Source organism: Salvelinus sp. IW2-2015, linkage group LG27 (genome assembly GCF_002910315.2).
Source record: "Salvelinus sp. IW2-2015 linkage group LG27, ASM291031v2, whole genome shotgun sequence".
Lineage (NCBI taxonomy): Eukaryota > Metazoa > Chordata > Actinopteri > Salmoniformes > Salmonidae > Salvelinus > Salvelinus sp. IW2-2015.
Window position 1 is genome coordinate 14,072,401 of NC_036867.1, and position 21,876 is coordinate 14,094,276.

Here is a 21,876-nt window from a genome sequence, read left to right on the forward strand (position 1 = left end):
TGAATTGGAATTGGAATTGAAAAAGAACCAACCTTGGAATGGAATTAGAATTTAATTGGAAAAACCATACTTTTTGGAATGGAATTGGAATTTCGACAGTCTGAATTGGAATTGAAGAAAAAAAAACATCCTTGGAATGAAATTGATTTGAATCTAGAATTGTAAAACTTGAATTGATGCGTTTAATATTTTGACATCCAGGCCTGGACTTTTTTACTCATTCCATTTCGGTGTATCCCATGCAGGATCCCACAAACACGCCCACTGTTTCCATGACAATAGATGTCAACATATGGGAACATTTTGATTTCGGCTACAAAAGCCACTTGTGCTGATTTATTTACTAGCTAGAAAAACACGTTTGATGTTTACAAATTAGCAAAAAATACGGGTAAGTAGATATGTTTTTGCCTAAGTTCTTAAGTTGGTATCTAACAGTAGTTAGCTAACTTAGCTAGGTGGCCCACAACATGCATGACTTTTGCTTCGGACCTGTTGTCGTTCTAGAAGTGGCAGGATGATTGCCCACCCCGGCAGTGAAGTGAGGGTGTTAATTCGAAGCCGACCGACTGCTAATTTTGCTCAAGAGCTCATTGAATACCTACCAGACGGACAGGTATGTTTTACAGTGTAATGCTGCAGTTTCCCCTCCAATCTCATTTGCATTATGTAAACGTGACATTTTTAACTCTGAATTTGAGAGTGGTGAGTAACTTAACGAATCTTACTAAACAATGTGGCAAGGTTTTAGGTTATAGGTTGTTGAAATGACAGATTCTGTCATTCATTTAAAATAACACAGCCTTTAATATGCATGAATGAGACATGATATCATATTAATCTCAAACCACATTATTAACCCTAAACAGGTTAGTTTGTTGAAGGAGTTGATGAGCAGATTCTTATAATTGCTTCAACATGGCTATCTGTGTGATGATCTCTCAGACAGTGAGTGTCCACCAGAGGAAGGACTCCAGGAAGGGAGTGGTGAACAACCAGCTGAGCTCCTGGTCGTTCCGTCTGGATGGGGTGCTGCATGATGTGTCCCAGGAGGAGGTATATGGCCGCGTTGTGCGAGGGGTGGTGCTGGGAGCCCTGGAGGGGTACAACGGTAGGCTAACTCTGTCCCCATGTTTTACACTACCATGGTCATAATTTGATTGTATACCAGTCTGATTCTGCTCAAAGCCAATGGCAATGCAAGAATGTAGCGAATGTTGAATGCAGAAACAGTCAGGTGGGTATACAGGCTAGGTAGTTCGTTTTTCTGGCTGCATGGCAGAACTGAGGTGAAACCTTTCCCCCCCCCAAAAATCTTGCTTGTTTTACTCTTAGGCACTGTGATGTGTTTTGGCCAGACGGGGGCAGGAAAGACGTACACCATGACTGGAGCCACAGAGAGTTACAAACAGAGAGGGATCATTCCTCGGGCCCTACAGGAGGTAGACCAGGACAACTTATGTCACCCGACACTTACCGATAATTTACGCCACGTGGCGCACTTGAAGTCATTCAACCCTGGATTACATTGGCTACCAGTTGTTTTCCCTGCCCTAGTCTAATGGACCAAAGTGAATGGCTTTTCAGTCTCCACACACATTTTCTGTTCTTCTCACCCTGGTCTCTCTGATCAGGTGTTCCATGAGGTGGAGCAGCGTTCGGACCACGCCTTCAGTGTCCACTTGTCCTTCCTGGAGATTTACAATGAGACTCTGGTGGATCTGCTGGCGTCTGTACGGGGTTGCCCAGGGGTAGGGCCAGGGGGCATGGCGGTGGTGGAGGAGGCAGGGGGAGGGGTATCAGTCAGGGGGCTGTCCCTGCACCCCGTCCACAGCGAGGAGGCGGCCCTTAACCTTCTCTTTGAGGTGAGTGCTAAATACCTGTATGTAAGCCTCCCGAGTGGCGCAGTGGTCTAAGGCACTGTATCGCAGTGCTAGCTGTGCCACTACAGATTCTGGGTTTTTGCAGAGACCCATGGGGCAGTGATGTCCTTGTCCCATAGTGCACTAGCGACTCCTGTGGCGGGCAAGGCGCAGTGCACGCTGAGACAGTTGCCAGGTGCACAGTGTTTCCTCTGACACATTGGTGAGGCTGGCTTCCGGGTTAAGTGGGCATTGTGCCAAGAAGCAGTGCGGCTTGGTTGGGTTGTGTTTCGGAGGACGCACGGCTCTCGACCTTCGCCTCTCCCGAGTCCGTACGGGAGTTGCAGCGATGAGACAAGACTGTAACTACCAATTGGATACCCCTAAATTGGGGAGAAAACTGGGTAAAAAAAATATATATATACCTGTATGTTGTGCATCTGAAGTGTTGTACATCTGGACAGGTGATGGATATTTGTGTGACGAGGGGTGGTCTTTGCTCTACATTCAGGGAGAGATGAATCGCATCATCGGAGCTCATGCCCTGAACAAGAACTCCTCCAGATCTCACTGCATTCTCACTGTCCACATTGAGGTAAGGATGGCTTAGACACAACTCACTGCTTCACTGCATTCTCACTGTCCACATTGAGGTAAGGATGGCGTAGACACAACTCACTGCTTCACTGCATTTTCTCCAGCCTTATTAATGCATTTTATAATGTTGTCTTGTATGTTGCAGTGTGTACAGTGTGGCAGCCATTCTATAGTTCTGTAATGTGTCAATTCATGTTATCAATTTGTGTTTTACAGTCTCGCTCCCGTACTCTGTCCGATGCAAAGTATGTCACTTCCAAGCTGAATCTGGTGGACTTAGCCGGGTCAGAAAGGCTGGGCAAAACCGGAGTGAGTTTCAAAGTGGCGCCATACCTGACTTTTTTCTCATAGTGTTATTTTGACAGTTTATGTATTTATTGCAATGAGTGGATTTCAAGTTTTCATGACAAAATCCCCCAGTTCCTGCCAGTTCTTAGCGCTAACCCCCATGTCCAACGGTGTTCTCCTCTCTGGGACCAGTCTGAGGGCCAGGTGCTGAAGGAGGCCATGTACATCAACAAGTCCCTGTCGTTCCTGGAGCAGGCCATCCTGGCCCTGGCGGACCGACGCAGGGACCACGTCCCCTTCAGACAGACCAAACTCACCCACGCCCTCAAGGACTCATTAGGTGAGCCAAACCCACAGAGACTGGGGGGGGGGGGGGGGYGTTAGGAGATCAGTACCACAAGGAAATACTGTCTCTGTCAAAGGGTTCAATAGTTTTTGAGTGTTGCCTGAGGACATTGGTACCACATCCACCAAAGCCAAATCAATACAGAGACGAGAGCAATGTTCAAGTTATCAATTTGTAGTCCAAGTGATTTAAAGGCCCAGTGCAGCTGTTTGTATCTTAATATCATATCATTTCTGGGTAACAATTAAGTACCTTACTGTGATTTGTTTTCAATCAAAATGGTCAAAAAGAAACACAGACAGCTTCTAGCAAGAGCAATTTCTAGGGCTGTCTGGGAGTGGTAGTCATAAAATCAATATAATCCGCTCTCCTCTCTATAGGTGGGAACTGCAACACAGTGCTGGTGGCCAACATCTATGGAGAGGCTTCTCAGATAGAAGAGACAGTAAGTACGGAGCTGTGTGAGAACGGCTTCTTCCTGTAGTCCTAGTTTAGTGTCCTTTCCTAGAGTAAAGTGGAGACCTGTGATGTGTGATCTGCTCTGTCTCTACTGTAGCTGTCCACACTGCGCTTCGCCAGCAGGATGAAGTGTGTGCAGATGGACCCTGTTGTCAACGAACACACCGACCCTGTGGTGAGATTATTATACCTCAACTTCACACACCAGAACACATTTGGATTATGACAGCGGATTAATTACTATAACTCTATATCATATTGATTGTTGATTGTCCATTGATTATATACCTTTCAAAAACCTGTTTCGAAGGTAATTTGTACCTCGAAGGAATCCTGTAGGATTGTTTTTGTAAAGGTTATACATTGACGATAACACTGCCTACAGATGAACAGCATTGTAGAAACTGAAGTACTGGTATTGTATTGATAACTGTATTGTTATGGGCGCAAGACATGTGCAGTGATTAGCCAGGGTTGAATGGTATCTGATTGGATGTGTGTGTTGTTTTGTGCAGCTCCAGATCTGATTGGATGTGTGTCGTTTTGTGTAGCTCCAGGTCAGGAAGCTGGAGAAGGAGATCCAGCTGCTGAAACAGGAGCTCAGCATTCACAACACACTGGTGAGTAACCTCAAGGAAGAAAAGAAGAGTTCAATGTTGAAGTATTAAGTATTGCTTGGTTTAGCCTGAGTGCCAGATTTGTTTGGCGAGACAACACAAACAGGTCTTAGACCCAGGCTATGGTTTTATTAGAGAATAAGACCAGGGTATGTGATTGTGTGCTGGTGTGCAGGCTAACCGCATGGGCATATCCTACGACACGCTGTCAGACACCCAGGTTGCAGAGATCCAGAGTCAGGTGCGGAGGTATCTGGAGGGCAGCCTGGACGAGATCAATGTGAGAACCCCCTGAGACTAACATTCTCTCCGAGTAGAGAGATGGATTTTTCATATGATTTATTAGGATCCCCATTAGCGACAGCTAGTCTTACTGGGGTCCGACACATAACGACAAATACATAGCAGACAAAATATTTACAATTTACATACATTTAAAAACATGAACATGTAGTGTGTGAGTGTGTGTGCACCTATCACTTACACATACATGTCAGTACATACACACAACAAGTGGGTCACGTAGGTCACATGGCGGAGATTATCACGCCACATATGGTTATAAGGCACAGTGTAATAACTAAAATAGCATCCCTCTGGTCATGACTAAAACTGTATCCTTCAACTTCAAATAAACCATTATTTTTACATAATATATTTATTTTATATAGCGCTTTTCATTTCAAAGAGAATCTGACGCTTTAAAAACAAAAACAAAACAAATGTAGGGTTCTGGCAGTGGCATGTCTAGACTTAGACAATGGTCTTCTACTGTTGCTAGGGCACTGAGGCAGTTCAGAAAGGCTGTGGTGGAGGGATTGTCGATGGATCCGTGTCATGGAGCTAACTTCTTCTAGCATGGCTGATTTTCATACTGTTTTATCTCCCCCATGTCTGACTTCTCTCCACAGATTGTGAGCATCAGGCAGATCCAGGAAGTATTTTCCCAGTTCAAGCAGGCCATGCAGTGAGTAACTGAGTCCCTAGATGCTTATCTAAGGACAATTTGACACATTTCCCTCTCATGGTTAAGGTCAGGATTGGGGAGAATAAGCTAATACTAGATCTTTGCCTACAGGAAAAGTTCTACCTGCAGTGTGAGTAACYCTCACCAGGCAACCAATGATAGGATCAGTTTATGTTATGGGTGTTGAGGTCAGTTTGGCATATGTGTTAAGTGTTGTGTATTGAACAGGCAGCAGGAGCAGAAGGTGAAGGCCCAGCTGTGTCAGAACTATACGTTGGTGGAGAAATCCCAGAGTACAGCTGGCTCCACTGCAGCCAAGGTCAGTCTCTGCCTGATGCTTGGACCAGTGGCCACCAAGATGGTGCTGCTTCAAACCTCTTGCATATGTCAGTGGGGAATTAGTTTTATATTGTTTAAGCAGGAGGGTCAATTGCAAACCAGTTCTCATTTTTCGTAACGTTGACTTAGCCAAAAGGCTCAAGATGTTCATACAGTTTTTAAACGAATGCTGTTGTTACTTTGTGTCATAGTCACGGGGCTCCCAAGGCACAGTGGGCGTGGTGGAGGGCCATGGGTTTGGGGTGGGGCTGGCAGTTCCATCAGAGAGGCACATTCGGCTCCTGTCTCCAGGCAGGACCAAAGCCATTAAGACCAAAGAGCTAGCAAGGTCAGTGTCCTGACTCCTGAGTACAGTCCATTCATGCTGCCTGAGTAACATCACTGTCAAATCCTTCCCTTCTCATTGAAAGCCAATGTCAAGACCATCTTTTAATGAATCCCCCCAAATGTGACTGTCCAGCCAGGGGAGAAAGGAGGCTGTGGAAGGAAGGAGTCCTGGTCCAGGGAAGCAAGTGGAATCTGTGAACCCAGTCCAGAGAGACCGTGAGGGTCGCGAACATGACCCCCAGAGCCAGGAGCCTCAAGGACCACCGGAACCCCTTAGGACTGAGTATACACACACCTATGTCCCTTTATACAACATCTGTCCTGTATATTACGTGTTATTCTATGAACAGGGACAACATGTCTGATCTAGTGTTTCCCCCCTCCAGCTCTCCTCCCCCTAAGGCAGAGGCCTTTGAGGACTTCAAGGCAGAGCGGGGCAGCGAGATCAACCGCATCCTGAAGGAGAACAAGGTGGTGCTGCTGGAGCGCCGCGCCCGCCTCCGGGAGCTGACGGAGGGCGTGAACACGGCCAAGAGAGAGATTGACAGCACAAGCACCGCCTTGCACCAGTGGAGAGACAAGAGACAGAGCCAGGGTATGGGAGCTCAAGACTGTGTGTTACGAATCCCTTTGGCCCGACAGTCTAGGGGGGATGGTAATGGGACCCGTAACACAACTCATGCAAATTATAGTAGTGAAAACGTAACAGTGAGAACAAATAACACAGACAACTTAATTACCGTCAAACACTAAATGTTTATTTATAAACACACGGTAAATGGGGGGAAGCAGGAAAAGGGGCTGAGCGGGACCCAAGGAATGAAAGAATAATAATTCAAAAACACCCCTAAGCTAGACTAGCCTACTTCACAAACAGCTAACTAACTAACCAAAAATACAGGGGGTGGTCCGCCCAGTTCTAACTAGTGTTTTTAACAATGTTTAACTACGGGTAGTGTAGCCCAAGGGCGACTTGTCTGGTTACCCCCTTTTCCCACCATCAAACAAACACTCAAACACCATAACCAAAACAATACTCACAGGTGGGGACAAAGTGACATGTAGATGCAAACCACACACGCGATCTACAGACAGAAGGCATGTTACAAAGAGATTGAGCTGGGGAGAAAACAACTGACAGGGGTTTTAAACCAAGGGAAAGGGACTGTGATTGGGTAAGGGAAAAGGAGCAGGTGTCTTCCGATTAGGCGACTGATTGATGACTGATTGGGGAATGATTATTGTCACCTGTGAGTAGGGGAGAAGGAGAGAAAAGAAACACACACAGGATACACACAGAARACTTGTATCCGTAACACTGTGTGTGTGTGGTTGTGTGTCAGACCTACAGTACCAGTCAAAAGTTTGGACACACCTACTCATTCAAGGGTTTTTCTTAATTTTTACTATTTTCTACATTGTAGAATAATAGTGAAGACATCAAAACTATAAAAGAACACATATGGAATCATGTAGTAACCAAAAAAGGGTGAAACAAATGAAAATATATTTTATATTGGAGATTTTTCCAAATCCACCCTTTGCCTTGATGGCAGCTAAAATTAGAAAAGAGAAATGACAGTCCATCATTCATTTAAGACATGAAGGTCAGTCAATCCGGAAAATGTCAAGAACTTTTAAAGTTTCTTCTAGTGCAGTTGCAAAAACCATCAAGCGCTATGATGAAACTGGCTCTCATGAGGACCGCCACAGGAAATGAAGACCCAAAATTACCTCTGCTGCAGAGGATAAGTTCATTAGAGTTAACTGCACCTCTGATTGCAGCCCAAATAAATAACAGACACACCTCAGAGTGAAGGAAAAGCAGCCAACAAGTGCTCAGCATATTTGGCAACTCCTTCAAGACTTTTGGAAAAGCATTCCTCACGAAGCTGGTTGAGAGAATGCAAAGAGTGTGAAAGCTGTAATCAAGATAAAGGGGGGTTACTTTAAATAATATAAAAAATACTTTGATTTGTTTAACACTTTTGATTACTACATGATTCCATATGTGTTATTTCATAGTTTTAATTTAATATTTATTTATTTAATTAGGCAAGTCAGTTAAGAACAAATTCTTATTTACAGTGATGCCTACACCGGCCAAACCCAGACAACGCTGGGATAATTGTGCGCCGCCCTATGGGACTCCCAATCATGGCCGGTTGTGATGCAGCCTGGATTCAAACCAGGGTGTCTGTAGTGACACCTCTAGCACTGAGATGCAGTGCCTTAGACCGCCGTGAAACTCGGGAGTTTTGATGTCTTCACTATTATTCTACAATGTAGAAAATAGTAAAAAATAAAGAAAAACCCTTGAATGAGTAGGTGGGTCCAAACTTTTGACTGGTACTGTAGGTTCAAATACTATTTAGGATACTTCAATTACTAAAGCCTGGCGGCATTGGGGTGTCTGGTGATGGGGGCAGGAGTGAATGCACAGAGAGCCCTTAATCAGACCCCTGCATGTCAGCGGGACAGAGCTATTATGATCTCCAGCAGTTGGGACTTGAGTGGCAGCTGCTCTCGGCAGAGCCCTGTGTGACTGAGCAGCCTATTTAGGAGCCACACTGCTCACCCCAGCTGGGGAGAGGCCTATAAAAGGTGGCCTAAAAATTGCCCACTCACTCCTTCCTGGATAGGCTACTGCACCTATCGGGAGTTCCACTCAGCGGTCGAAAAATGCAAAATAAAATAATTCCCCTGAAACTGGCAACATGGCACATTAGAACTCTTTTGGACACTGACAACGATAACGATAGACCCCATCGGAGAACAGCTCTTGATTGCCGCAGAACTAAGGCGCTACAACATTGACATTGCTGCCCTGAGTGAGACCAGGTTCCTGGATGAAGGTTCCCTGAAAGGGGATGGAGAAGGCTACACCTTCTGGAAAGGTTACCCTCTGGGTGAACAACATCAGCACGGTGTGGGACTGGCCATTAAGAACAGCCTCTTACCCAACTTCACCGAAACACCTGTCGGCATAAGTGAAAGACTCATGTCTCTCCGTATCCAATCAATCAATCAATCAATCAATCAATTTTATTTTATATAGCCCTTCGTACATCAGCTAATATCTCGAAGTGCTGTACAGACACCCAGCCTAAAACCCCAAACAGCTAGTAATGCAGGTGTAGAAGCACGGTGGCTAGGAAAAACTCCCTAGAAAGGCCAAAACCTAGGAAGAAACCTAGAGAGGAACCAGGCTATGAGGGGTGGCCAGTCCTCTTCTGGCTGTGCCGGGTGGAGATTATAACAGAACTATGCCAAGATGTTCAAAAATGTTCATAAGTGACAAGCATGGTCAAATAATAATCATGAATAATTTTCAGTTGGCTTTTCATATCCGATCATCAAGAGTTGAAAAACAACAGGTCTGGGACAGGTGGCGGTTCCATAACCGCAGGCAGAACAGCTGAAACTGGAATAGCAGCAAGGCCAGGCGGACTGGGGACAGCAAGGAGTCACCACGGGCGGCAGTCCCGACGCATTGTCCTAGGGCCCAGGTCCTCCGAGAGAAAGAAAGAGAGAAGGAGAAAATTAGAGAGAGCCAAGATTTTCAAAATGTTCATAAATGACAAGCATGGTCAAATAATAATCAGGAATAAATCTCAGTTGGCTTTTCATAGCCGATCATTAAGAGTTGAAAACAGCAGGTCTGGGACAGGTAACCACAGGCAGAACAGTTGAAACTGGAATAGCAGCAAGGCCAGGCGGACTGGGGACAGCAAGTATCCCTCTAGGCAAGATTCACTATGCCACTCTTCTCAGTGCATACACATCAACGTTACCATCTGAAAATGAGGCAAAGGACTGCTTCTACCAGTCACTAGTTGAGGCACTTCACCACATCCCCAGGAATGACCAGAACTTTCTGCTGGGTGCCTTCAACGCTAGGGTGGGAATGGGACAGAACAACAGGATATGGAGCGGAGTGCTGGGTAGGCATGGTGTTGGCCAGGTCAATGAAAATGGCATGAGACTGCTAACTCTGTGCCAAGCATGATCTCATCATCACTAACACCTTGTTCCAGAAGAACAAATACAAAACATAATGGATGCACCCCCTTTCAAACACTGGCACCTGATCGACTTTGTCATAGTGAGATGTTCTGACACCAATGACGTCCTGCTGACTTGTGCGATGAGGAGCGCAGAATGCTGGACAGATCACCGTATGACACTGGCTACACTGCAGGTGAGTATACCCTCCCCAACTCCTGCAGAAGTCCAGTAAGAGATTAGTTCCGTCACTCTCTCGCTGAAAGGCTGAGAGAGATTGAGCCTCTTCTGAGCTCAGAGGACCCCATTGACCAGAAGTGGGCATCTATCAGCTCAGTGCTATATCAGACAGCGGCCCACTCCATTGGCTACAGAGGTAAGAAACATCAGGACTGGTTCGATGAGAACTCGGACACAACCTTACTGAACAATATGCACAATGCGCACAGGGCTACTCTCAACAGCCCCACATCTGCTACCCTCCACCAGCAATGGTGAGCATCACGCAAGAAAGTACAAACAACCTTGCTTGCTTTGCAGAACGAATGGTGGACGAATAAGGCACAGGAAATCCAAATTGATGCCGACAAAAACGACATGCACAATTTCTACAGCACAGCTAAATCTATCAAAGGCCCTAGAAGTTGCTCAATCACCCCCCCTGAAAACAGCCGATGGTCTGACTCGAAGGACCAAAACCAGATTTTGTTGATGTGGGCTGACCACTTTGAAGCACTACACAACCAGCGCTCTCCAGCAGACAACTCCATCCTGGAAGATCTGCCTGTCCGTCAACCCAATCAAGACCTCAACCATTCAACCAAAGGAAAGATGCCCAGGGTCCCTGCTCATCTGCGTGAACATGCCTTAGGCATGCTGCAAGGAGGCATGAGGACTGCAGATGTGGCCAGGGCAATAAATTGCAATGTCCGTACTGTGAYACGCCTAAGACAGCGCTACAGGGAGACAGGACGAACAGCTGATCATCCTCGCAGTGGCAGACCACGTGTAACAACACCTGCACAGGATCGGTACATCCGAACATCACACCTCCGGGACAGGTACAGGATGGCAACAACAACTGTCCAAGTTGCACCAGCAACGCACAATCCCCCCATCAGTGCTCAGAATGTCCACAATAGGCTGAGAGAGGCTGGACTGAGGGCTTGTAAATCTGTTGTAAGGCAGGTCCTCACCAGACATCACCGGCAACAACGTCGCCTATGGGCACAAACCCACCGTCGCTGGACCAGACAGGACTGGCAAAAAGTGCTCTTCACTGATTAGTCGCGGTTTTGTCTCACCAGGGGTGATGGTCGGATTGGCGTTTATCGTTGAAGGAATGAGCGTTACACGGAGGCCTGTACTCTGGAGCGGGATCGATTTAGAGGTGGAGGGTCCGTCATGGTCTGGGGCGGTGTATCACAGCATCATCGGACTGAGCTTGTTGTCATTGCAGGCAATCTCAACGCTGTGCGTTACAGGGAAGACATCCTCCTCCCTCATATAGTACCTTTCCTGCAGGCTCATCCTGATATGACCCTCCAGCATGACAATGCCACCAGCCATACTGCTTGTTTTGTGCGTGATTTCCTGCAAGACAGGAATGTCAGTGTTCTGCCATGGCCAGCGAAGAGCCCGGATCTCAATCCCATTGAGCACGTCTGGGACGTGTTGGATCGGAGGGTGAGGGCTTTGGCCATTCCCCCCAGAAATATCTGGGAACTTGCAGGTGCCTTGGTGGAAGAGTGGGGTATCATCTCACAGCAAGAACTGGCAAATCTGGTGCAGTCCATGAGGAGGAGATGCACTGCAGTACTTAATGCAGCTGGTGGCCACACCAGATACTGACTGTTACTTTTGATATTGACCCCCCCCTTTGTTCAGGGACACATTATTCAATTCCTGTTAGTCACATGTCTGTGGAACTTGTTCAGTTTATGTCTCAGTTGTTGAATCTTATGTTCATACAAATATTTACACATGTTAAGTTTGCTGAAAATAAACGCAGTTGACAGTGAGGGGACGTTTATTTTTCTGCTGAGTTTATATATATACACACACACACACACATGTGTGTGTGTATACAAAAATGTTTTTAAACACAAGTACTTGAATATTAGAATGTATTTGGAAATACATTTGGAAAGTATAGGCATGTACTTTTGGAAAGTAAGCGGGTACAGTCCAGTAAATCATGAGCCTATAATTAAAACAAAGAGGGCAAGAAAATGTAGGCTATTACACACATAATTTATCATTATCACCTGTCAGCCACAGGAAAAATGTGCGAATGGACTGGAAAACGGGTGGTATACACTCCAAAATGTGGTGTGATGTGAACATTTAGCCAAGGTAAAGATGACTAAGGGGGGGGGGGGGAGGGGGGGGGATCTACTAAGTTAACATATGGAATTGTTTTAAGATGGTCATACCATTTGATGGGGATTTTTGTATTATGTTACTTAGCTTGAGGGGCTACAATTTACTATGGAAGCTCACACACCATTGGCATTAAAGTAGAAACACATGCCAATCAGAAAAAAGGTCCATTCATTTGATTGCTGTATTTATACTTGTATCTTGTGTGTGTGTGTCTCCCCGTAGGTCAGTTTGTAAGTGCGGAGGGGGTCCCAGTGCTGGATGAGGCAGAGCTGTCTCTGGCCCTGCATCTGAGGGAGTTGAAGACTCAGTACCGGCAGCAGTACGAGGAGCTGCGCGGCACCAAGGCAGAGGTCAGCTACTGCCAGCACCTAGTGGACCAGTGCAGGACGCGCCTACTGACCGGTTAGCATTCAAACCCTGGCATCACATCCACTATTTCCGTTCTTCACACCAACTGTCATGTCGTATCATGGGAGAAGACAGTTGTTCCATGGTTGATTATGAATAGACAGAGATAAAGTTAGCATGAACCAGGAGGACTCTACCAGCCGGTCCCAAAATGCTCCCTACCCCTCCCTCCTTGGCCCCCTGACCCCTAGATGTTTGCAGATCTGTTGGGCCTGGATAGGTTTAAGCAGTGCAGTGGTGGAGTTTCCACCATATATTGCTTCCGCCTTACAGATCTGCAGAGGGAAAAAAGGGGCCAAAGGGAAGAGGTTGGCAGTGATTTGGGACCGGCTGTACCTCTCAGAAAGCCACAGGGTGATGGTCCCACATTGACAACCTGTCCCTTGTGTGTGTCAGAGTTTGAGAGCTGGTATAATGAGTCCTTCCTGCTTCCTGAGGAGGTGCAAGCCATGCTGAGATCTGGAGGACCCATCAGGCCTGGACTGGTGCCTGTGTACAAGGCATTGGCACTGGTGAGTCTGACCAGCCCAAAGTATTGCACTATATAGGGAATAGGGTGCCATTTGGGACATAACTGTGGTTTTAACAAGTCATTCATATTTCATGGTTACAACTGTGGTTTTAACAGGAGAGAAGTCATTCATATTACATGGTTATAACTGTGGTTTTAACAGGAGAGAAGTCATTCATATTTCATGGTTCCAATGTCGATCTTAATATCGTGTGGTGTTTTGTTCTCAGGAGGAGGATGAGCAGGAGCACTTTGAGCGTCTGCGCTATGAGCTGCTAGCAGACAGTCCCAGTGCCATCTCCTTCTACAATGCTCAGAACAGGACTGTACAGAGGGTCAGTCTCGCACACACAAACACACTCTCATTGTGGGTAATGAATGAGTAACATTGTCACTTGTTCACACACAGACCAATACAGCAGTGTGGCTATACAATACTACTATAGCAGTTGTCTCTCACACACTAGAAGCCTGTTAGTTACCCCACCCACAAACAGAGGCTTCATCCCAAATGGCACTCCTTTTGCTCTGATGGGCCGTGGTCAAAAGCAGTGCACTATAAAGGAACTATGGTGCTATTTGGGAAGCATCCAGAGAGTAAATGTATGTGTTCTGTTTGCCTTCTGGTCTCTCCTATCTGTGCAGAGGAACTACAGCAAGGCCATGTCTCAGACGCCAGTCCAGAAGAATACACCAAGGGGCTCTGGTAGAACCAAACTGCCTGCCATTCTCTCCGTCATCTGAAGGAGAACTGCTTGATTCTCACCAATAATTATTGCCTCGGATTTTGGATTTTTCCTGAATAAAGACACACTGGCAACCTAACATTGTTTTTAATTTGATCACTTCTATGGCAGTAATTTAGAAAATACACACCAGGATTCAAACCAAGGTCTTGCTGCATGGCTACCATCATATTACACCCTGTGCCATTAGAGGACATTTGTCCAGCCTTTTCTCCTGTTTAGTCTCACCTGTTGCTTTCTAGCTTACTCAACTTAAACAGTTGTTAGGAAACAAAAAACAAAAAGTTGGGCAATCGAACTAGCAACCTGCCGCATCACAACCCATGTTATACACCTGCAAATTCAGTGACCCCCCCAGTTTTGGCTCCACCCACTAATTTAGCTAATTAGAAGACACCCACACCTGGATTCTGAACATTCAACCAATTATATTTGTGATGCCTTTAGAACAAGATCAAATAAGGAAACCTTGGGCTTGATTCAAACAGAGAGAAAGAGGCTCTGCAGAAAATCTCTCCCTCCAGCAGGTGGCGTCTTTGTTTCACCTACCAAGCAAGGAGTTCTTGAACGAGTGTCGAATTTGGTCAACAAAAAATGTATGCGCTGTGGACAACGACTCCCATTGTTAAGGCGGAGAGACATATGATGGATATACTGACAAGATATTTGATTAAACCCTTTCCACAGGTGATCTGCATTGTAGCGCGGTTGACATTCAAAGCTAGGCACCACACCCTAATAGGGTTTTCTCTCCTCAATCATGTCACAATCAACTTTTACAAGTTGAACGTACACATGGCTTTTTTGTATAAAACATGCAGATTAGGTGCTCTTATTAATTATGTTAATATTTGCTTATCCTGCACACTGAAGTCAGCCTAAATATATTTTTTTGTTAAGATGCTCCAGGACAGAGCAGTCAGTGCATGAATGCTTTATTGGGGGGAGGGAGGGGTCTTATCTAGAATGAAATGTGGACAATACCCTTTGTATCTGGAGAATATATATCTAAGGATAACCACACCAAATTTGATGAATGAAGATGCTTCTGAAGCTGAGAAAAATAAGTTGGTGTGTGGGAAGAGTGACTTTCAAGAAATGGCAGTTAAAGACAAGTAGGCTATCTCTTCAAAGCAAGGGCTCTATGCAATCCCGTATTGGCGGAGATTCAGCGTGATTGAATGTAAGGTAAATGTTCCCATGTTAGCAGTGCTTTCACGGTAAACGCTGCAGATGTCAGCTCAATAGGAAATTGCCTTTACATAAAGCCCTAAATTACTGCATTAAAAAAGGTTGACGTTCTCAATTATGCGTGATTCAATGTAGTGAGATTTGCAATTATTTGCAAGTATTGTCCGTCAATTTAAGTGATTAAAAACACAAGTGTGACGGTAGTATGAAAACAAAAGAAAATATGCATTTATCAAGTTGACATATGTAAACTTTTGGAAAACACTAATATTAAATCGACAAATACCAAAAACATAATGCAAAAATGTGTTAAAGCCAGGCACCACAGGCTGAAAAGGTAATTTCCAATTGAGCCGACCATATGTAGCGTTTACCGTGAATGCAGACTGCGAACGCGGTAACATTGCCTTTAAATGTCAATCGCTATGGATTTAAACGAGCCCCTTGACTGCGTGAGAAATAGGTTCACTGCAAATTGTGTCGGATTCCTCATCAGTTTGGACAGATTACAAACATATGAATCTAGATTCTAGAATACAAAGACACAATGCAATGAATCAGCTTGTTAAATGAAAAGTAAATTTTATTGTTCCTGAACGACAAAATAGACTTCTTTGGTTGTACAAATTCACTAGTTACAGTCTTGGATGAGCTCTAACTCTTGACCCCAGCACTTCTGCCCTTCTCCTCTGACCCATTTGGAAAAACAACAGCCCCAAGAGAATTCAAGAAGAGAGTAACCAAAAAAAGATCAAACAGTTCTGCCTTAAAAATGTAGTGAATCCCATTGTCTGGAAAGTTTTACCTACTAAGAAAATCAGCCAATTGCAAATGTTATCAACCTAACTGAATTTCAGTCAGGGAGAGCTACACTGAAAGCTATGATTAAAATGCACTTCTCCAACAATGCTGCAATCAGATAACATCCACTGACAGCAGCAGGTAAAGCAGAGGAAAGACAGATTGAGAATGATGGTCGAATGAGATTTCAAGAGGGATTAACAAAATGTTTTCTGCCTCTACAGGTTCTCACAGTAAAGCCAATATACATGCAGAGAGAGCGAGAGAAAAAGAGAGCGAGAGAGAGAGAGCGAGCAAGAGCAAGAGTGAGAGAGAGAGCTCCCCAGTCCAGACACTTGCTTGGTCGTGGCTTAGTAGACTGGCTCAGTTCCGACCGTTAAGTTTTGCTTTCCTTTTAGTATTTTGTACATTATTCACACAATGATAAAGGATTTTCAGTGGCGTCAGATTTAAATTAACCAAAGACAGATACAAAAATAAGCAAACACCTGCTACCTTCACCTGCCAAATCTGGAATACCATCCAGATATGAAAGATATGAGTGAGATTCACATTGACAAATTATGTTCCCAAAAAGGGCTGGGAAAGTACCGTATAATGTCAATGGAGATGAAGCTGAAACTGAGTTTATGTTCACAAATTGACAGCCATTTTGAATTAGGACTAGAGGCTCATCAGATTTCTGTCAATATATGCATGTCTGCTGGTCTCTCCAGTGTAGTTACATTCTCTAGAATGGGATTCTGACAAACTCTCATAAACCTGGTCTAGGACAGTTGGAGCTCCTTTACTCTGGTCCACTGATATCACAAACTGTACTGAGATCAGTTTCCCTACAAGAGTATGTGACAGCCTGTACATGTACCATGCCACATTAGGGACGTTTCATCAGTCAGAACCTGGTTTAGACCGGTGCAGCAACAAAGTGAAAACAAATGTATTCATTGTCCCCCCCAAAAAAGCAGGTTGAGGATGAAAAAAAAAATGTGAAAAAAAGAATGGCGGTTGCCTCATAAGATTATTATGAATAATATGAATATGATATCATATGCTTTGATGTCATTAGGGATAAATAAAAAGCTATGCACCGCACCATTGTTTGGTTGTACAGGGATTAACAACAATGTATTACAGGGGAGGGTTTAGATTAGAGTAATAAAACACAAGCAAAATAAATTATTTAAAAAGATTAAAATGTTTTCTAAGCAGTGCGGCAGTGCAATCGAGATATGTACGTAGTGTTTAAAATGCATTGCACACGTGGCAGTGAAGGTAGCAGTATGTTCCCACCTCCTACAATATATACACTCCCCCTCCCTAAAGCCCGCTAAAAACCCTGACATTTCACAATCTATTCACTGAAAACCTCCAAAATAGCATCTGAAAAGTTAGTATTACAGCTACACATTTCATTTCCCCCCCCCCATTGCTCTTCCAGAACACATTTTTCTTTTAAAACGGCAAAAAATCAGAGGCGCAAAAATAAAAACATAAGTCGCCTGTTAATATAATTCAGCTTCTAAAACGCAAACTGAAGAAAAATAACCCAAATAAAAAGGAAAACTGAAACGTAACGCTAGCCTCACAGGCCCTCCTCCTCCCTGGTATCGGGAACGTTGGGCCTTGTGTTCATGCCAACTCATCCTCAGACTGTCAAGGCAAGACTGGCACGCAGGACATGACATGGTATGTGTGTTTGTTGATTATCAGCATCATAGTCTCTGCAGTGGTTACATGGGACGCATCTCCCAAACTTGTGTGTGTGTGTGTGTGTGTAGTGTATAGTGACCCAGCGCCACCTCTGTGTGTGTGTATCACACCCGAGTCTCCTGCGGTAGGTGTGTGTGAGGTGTTATGTGGGCACGGCGGTCTCCAGGCTGCGGCGGCCCTGCCTCAGCTTGCGCTTGTTTCTGTAGAGGGCCATCTCCTCCAGCGTTGAGGTGGCAGTGGGCACCTCAGCGGGCACTGGCGGGCACAGAGAAACCAATATCAACATAACACACTGGAGACTAAATCTAGGTTCACCTTTCAGTGAATCATACAGACAACAGTTTCCCCCAATGCCAGAGCTGTGGCCAGTAAGAGCAAGCTCTGCTTTGAGAGAGAGGAGAGGGAGAGAAAGCGTGGCTAGTCTGCCCAGCAACACCAGCGATACAGTTCCTAATAGGCAGGGGGCTGAGTGGGGGGAAAGGAGAGGCTTGGTCCTGAACAAACACAGTAACCTTATCCCAACAACACCAGCAGCTGCAAACCAAACAGTCCCATTTGGAAGTAGAAATAGCAAAAAAGTTGAATGAAGGAAAATGTATTAGAAATAATTGGACGCTCAATGTCTTGAAGGAGAAGTGTAGTATTTTACCAACTTAATGTTAGACGGTTCCTCACCCTGAAAGTAGCTAGCAGTGGCTAAAGTCTGCTTAAGTTTGTAGTAGGCTTTTTAAAGAATACGGAACCATGGATTAGTTTATCTTGGCCCATAGACTACTTTCAAGGTGAGGAACCATCTAAAATGAAGCTGCAAAATACTCAACTTCACCTTTAAGTCTTTGGTTTAGTAAATTTGAGTTCATGCAGGATCTGGATCAGCAGTACTGTGAGTTTAACACAGCAAACAATATGTACAGTACTGTAGCATGTTTTGAAGGACCTAGCTACAGTAGCTGGTTGATACCTGAGGAATGGGTAAGCGGGAGAAGCCATCAATGGTAAAGAAAACCCCCTCCCAACCCATGCCCTGATGCGGTTGTAGCCTCCACAACGACAGACACTATTACAAAGGCTACAGCAATATCAGGACAAAACCATTCCCTGCCACACACGAGCAAGAGAGCGAATGGTCCTACTACACGACACATTAACGCACAGCAGTTCACACAAACTCAGGCCAAAGTGCTCACACACACACACACACACACACACACACATACTGAAACACGCAGTGTGTGAATCCTACCAATAGGAGTTTCTTATCCCTGGAAGTCACCTGAATCAAAGGGATAAAAGTGATCAGGATAACATACTGTACATTATATGGGCTAGGGCTGCAAAATTCTGGTCATTTCCCCAGGAAATCTGGGAATCCTCCAACCAGGATTTCTGGTAAACCTGGCCATTTAGGGAAAGTTAATGGAATTTTGCAGCTCTTGGGCTTAATCCGAATTAAAGTACCCTATTTACCAACAGAGATGCTGGACCTGACATGCTGTGGTTATCAAGAGGTTTTGTAGACCCTGACCAACTGACACTCACCGGGGTTACTGGAGCCGTCGTCAATGAACTGAAAGTCGTCGACCATGTCAGGGGACTGCAAGAGAAGGACACAGAGAGAGTGTGAGTGGATGAAGACCAGGGAATGTGGCCACCTTTTATCCCAGGAACACCTTCACCAAGTTGGGTTAGGGGACTGGCAGTGGGTGGGTCTTGACCCAGGCAGTCACTTTGGCAGCAAGGGGGGGGGAGAAGGTAGGTAGGTTCCACCTGCCCACAGCCACCGCAGTCTGGTCAGGCTGATGTTAGGAATCAGGAAGTTAAAATGGTACGGTTGTGTTAGTCCATCAGTTCCGGGGGTTGTTCCATCACCCAGGTACAGCACAGAGAGCAGCTGTTCACAGGCAAGGAACCATTACAAGACACTGAGCAGAACCACAGTCACCAATGCAGCAGAGAAAGTCACAGCCCAGCCCACTACACAAGTATCTGGACTAAGCACACACAGTAGCCCATCTTGGTGTGAATTCCACACTCCTACATGCGTCCCGAGTCTCAACACTTCAGCACTTCCACACTCCCTGATTTAACCTTTAATTCCATCATAGGGAATGTGGAGGTGCACTCTTTGGGACAAGGGTGGAGAATCAGAACGCAGCCATACAGGGTGCACACGTACACCGAGGTCAACACACATTGTTAAAGCCCACCAAATAGCAGCTCAGTAACCATATTTCAGAGAAGTTCTGCACATTCCAGTGTCCCCCTGAATTAGTGGGCAGCATATCAGTATCAGTGCAGCCTATTGGCCTCTTTAGTTCTACTGGATTTCGGTCACGAGGCACATCAAGACTAGGAAAGCTGGCTTCAAGAACATCAAATGATTAAATGGTGGAACTATTCGAGTATATAGCCATGTTATTTTTACTAGTTATTCCTCGTGTCATTATTTCTATGTAATATTTTTTCTCTCCTCTCTGCATTGTTGGAAAAGGACCCGTAAGTAAGCATTTCACTGTTGTTTACCAAGCGGGTGACACATTTCATTTGGTTTTCATTAGTTAAGAACAGCATGTTAAATATAGAACGCTAAGGCCAAATTACAACGGGAGCAGCGGAGGAATATTTGGTGGCCTTTCAGTGTGGAAGACTGATTGATAAAACATTTAATCCACAGATACCATACAAAATAACATTCCAGAAGATGCCATAGCCCCCCCCCCAACTCAGGAAATAAAGACTGATAGCAGTACAGACAACTACAAAATACTGGACCAGAACCCACCACAACAACTGAGAAACAAGTCTCCCTGGCCCCAATGGAACCCCCTGCTTCCCCTGTAGACTCCTCCCCATGCAGGCTGAGATCCAAGCTTAGGGAGACATTCTGTTTAGCCTAGGATGTTCCCATCGCCAATATGCTGGTTAGGTTAAGTGACAGACTGGAAAATTGTATGCACCAGGAGTCAAGAGCATGACAGAAGATCCCAAATGGAGGATGCTGTGTTGTTAGGTCTGCCTGGTACTGGGAGACGTAAGTAGCAACCAGGACAGAGAGGGCTCAGCCTCAGCCATGGAGAGAGGGAGAGCGAGAGTGGCTGAGAAGGAGGGAGAGATGCAGTATCTGGGCAGTTTCTGATTGGTGGCTGTATAGTGGGGCTAAAATCACTGGTTGGTGAGTGTTGATGTTGCTGGGTGAAAGCTGGTTGGTTAGTTGGGTAAAGGGATTGGTTGGTGAGTGTTGGATGGTGAGTGGGAGAACAGGGATGAGGGAAAGCTTTAAGTGGAGGTGAGAGGTCATCCTGATAGGAAACCCAGGGCCTGATTTCATTACATGGTCAGTAGCTTACTGGTGTATTAGTGTATTAGCATGATTTTTCCAAGATCTATTCATCAACTAAATCAGAGGTAACAACTAGCAAGCCACATGCCCCAAATGGAGCAGCAGAGCAGGGGGAAAAATCTAATCAGGTGGAGAGCCAAAATGGCGGCCGCTGTAGAAGCAGTGGCACCACCAGCCCTGTAAGGTCTGATTACTGGAGGACTAGAGGGGAGAAAAGGGGGACTGGGGCAGAGGCAGCAGGGAAAGCCAAGGGGAGGGCTGGGGCCTGGGAGCTCAGCATGCAGGCAATACCTGGATGTCGTATACGGGTTTGGAAGAAGGAATGGCAGCAAACTGTCGGTAGTCAAACTTCTTTTCCGACAGGGACTAGAAGGACAGCAGAAAGGAATGAGGAAGAGGTCAGGAAAGAGGGAGAGAGTGAAGGAGGGACAGGGATGGGTAAAAGGGAAGAGGGAAAGTGAAGAAGAGAGAGTAGGCAGCAGGAGGTGGATGGATGACTCATACTACAGTCCAGTGTGGCTTATGGAGGGAGAGGGATGTGATTGGCTGTGGTGATGATCCTGGCATTTGATTGGCTGTAGTGATGATTGTGTATAATGGTGGAGAAAAATGTCAATGCGCCTTAAAGCCCATTAACAATAACTTTTCTGTCTACAAATAAACACCCTTTTGATGGTGGAACATCTCTCACCGGAACAGCTACTTAAAAGATAAGGAAGGCAAAAGTTAGACTGTTACATTGTTATTCTCAGTTAAAATGAGCTCTGGTTGTCCAAGCAACAAGACCCTAGATTGAAATAGGTCAGTAGAGACATCTCTACGAAAACAAAAAAGCAGGAGATAATTCGATCCTTACCAGTCTGCCTGGTGACGTCACTCCTCTGGGACTGAAATCTGTACAAGACAGAAAAACGAGGTGGGTTAGGACACTATTAGTCTGAATCCAGTCGATGATTGAGGCGCGGTATTGAGTGAGC

At 45.3% G+C, this 21,876-nt stretch overlaps 2 protein-coding genes across 17 annotated transcripts in view; one reads left to right on the top strand and one right to left on the bottom strand.

The window, feature by feature from the left end:
• Window positions 1-252: 252 nt before the first annotated feature.
• On the top strand, window positions 253-13,936 carry kif9 (kinesin family member 9). 3 transcript variants are annotated; one of them, XM_070435403.1, is made up of 21 exons: window positions 253-395; window positions 511-616; window positions 946-1,111; window positions 1,336-1,442; window positions 1,635-1,865; window positions 2,374-2,457; window positions 2,676-2,768; window positions 2,940-3,087; window positions 3,474-3,538; window positions 3,650-3,727; window positions 4,104-4,172; window positions 4,345-4,449; window positions 5,081-5,136; window positions 5,365-5,455; window positions 5,667-5,803; window positions 5,936-6,085; window positions 6,189-6,397; window positions 12,415-12,594; window positions 12,997-13,112; window positions 13,342-13,446; window positions 13,757-13,936. In XM_070435403.1, the coding sequence occupies exons 2-21, from the start codon at window positions 518-520 to the stop codon at window positions 13,853-13,855; spliced, it is 2,388 nt and encodes a 795-aa protein (XP_070291504.1). In that variant the 5' UTR covers window positions 253-395; window positions 511-517; the 3' UTR covers window positions 13,856-13,936. The 3 variants fall into 3 exon arrangements, with proteins under 3 accessions (XP_070291504.1, XP_023828089.1, XP_023828090.1); XM_023972321.2 differs by having other exon boundaries at window positions 253-391; window positions 508-616; XM_023972322.2 differs by lacking the exon at window positions 4,345-4,449 and having other exon boundaries at window positions 253-391; window positions 508-616.
• Window positions 13,937-15,605: 1,669 nt separating this feature from the next.
• Window positions 15,606-21,876, bottom strand: part of scrib (scribble planar cell polarity protein) — a 107,517-nt gene continuing 101,246 nt past the window's right edge. For 9 of the 14 annotated variants that reach the window (XM_023972721.2, XM_023972709.2, XM_023972708.2 and 6 more), the window contains 4 exons: window positions 21,756-21,793; window positions 21,191-21,265; window positions 19,099-19,153; window positions 15,606-17,814 (listed from right to left, as the gene is read on the bottom strand). In XM_023972721.2, the coding sequence (XP_023828489.1) occupies window positions 17,702-17,814; window positions 19,099-19,153; window positions 21,191-21,265; window positions 21,756-21,793 (281 nt within the window). In that variant the 3' untranslated portion in view covers window positions 15,606-17,701. Of the gene's footprint in view, window positions 17,815-18,802; window positions 18,833-19,098; window positions 19,154-21,190; window positions 21,266-21,755; window positions 21,794-21,876 lie in introns of all 14 variants that reach the window. The other 5 variants (XM_023972722.2, XM_023972720.2, XM_023972710.2 and 2 more) reach the window with 3 other exon arrangements.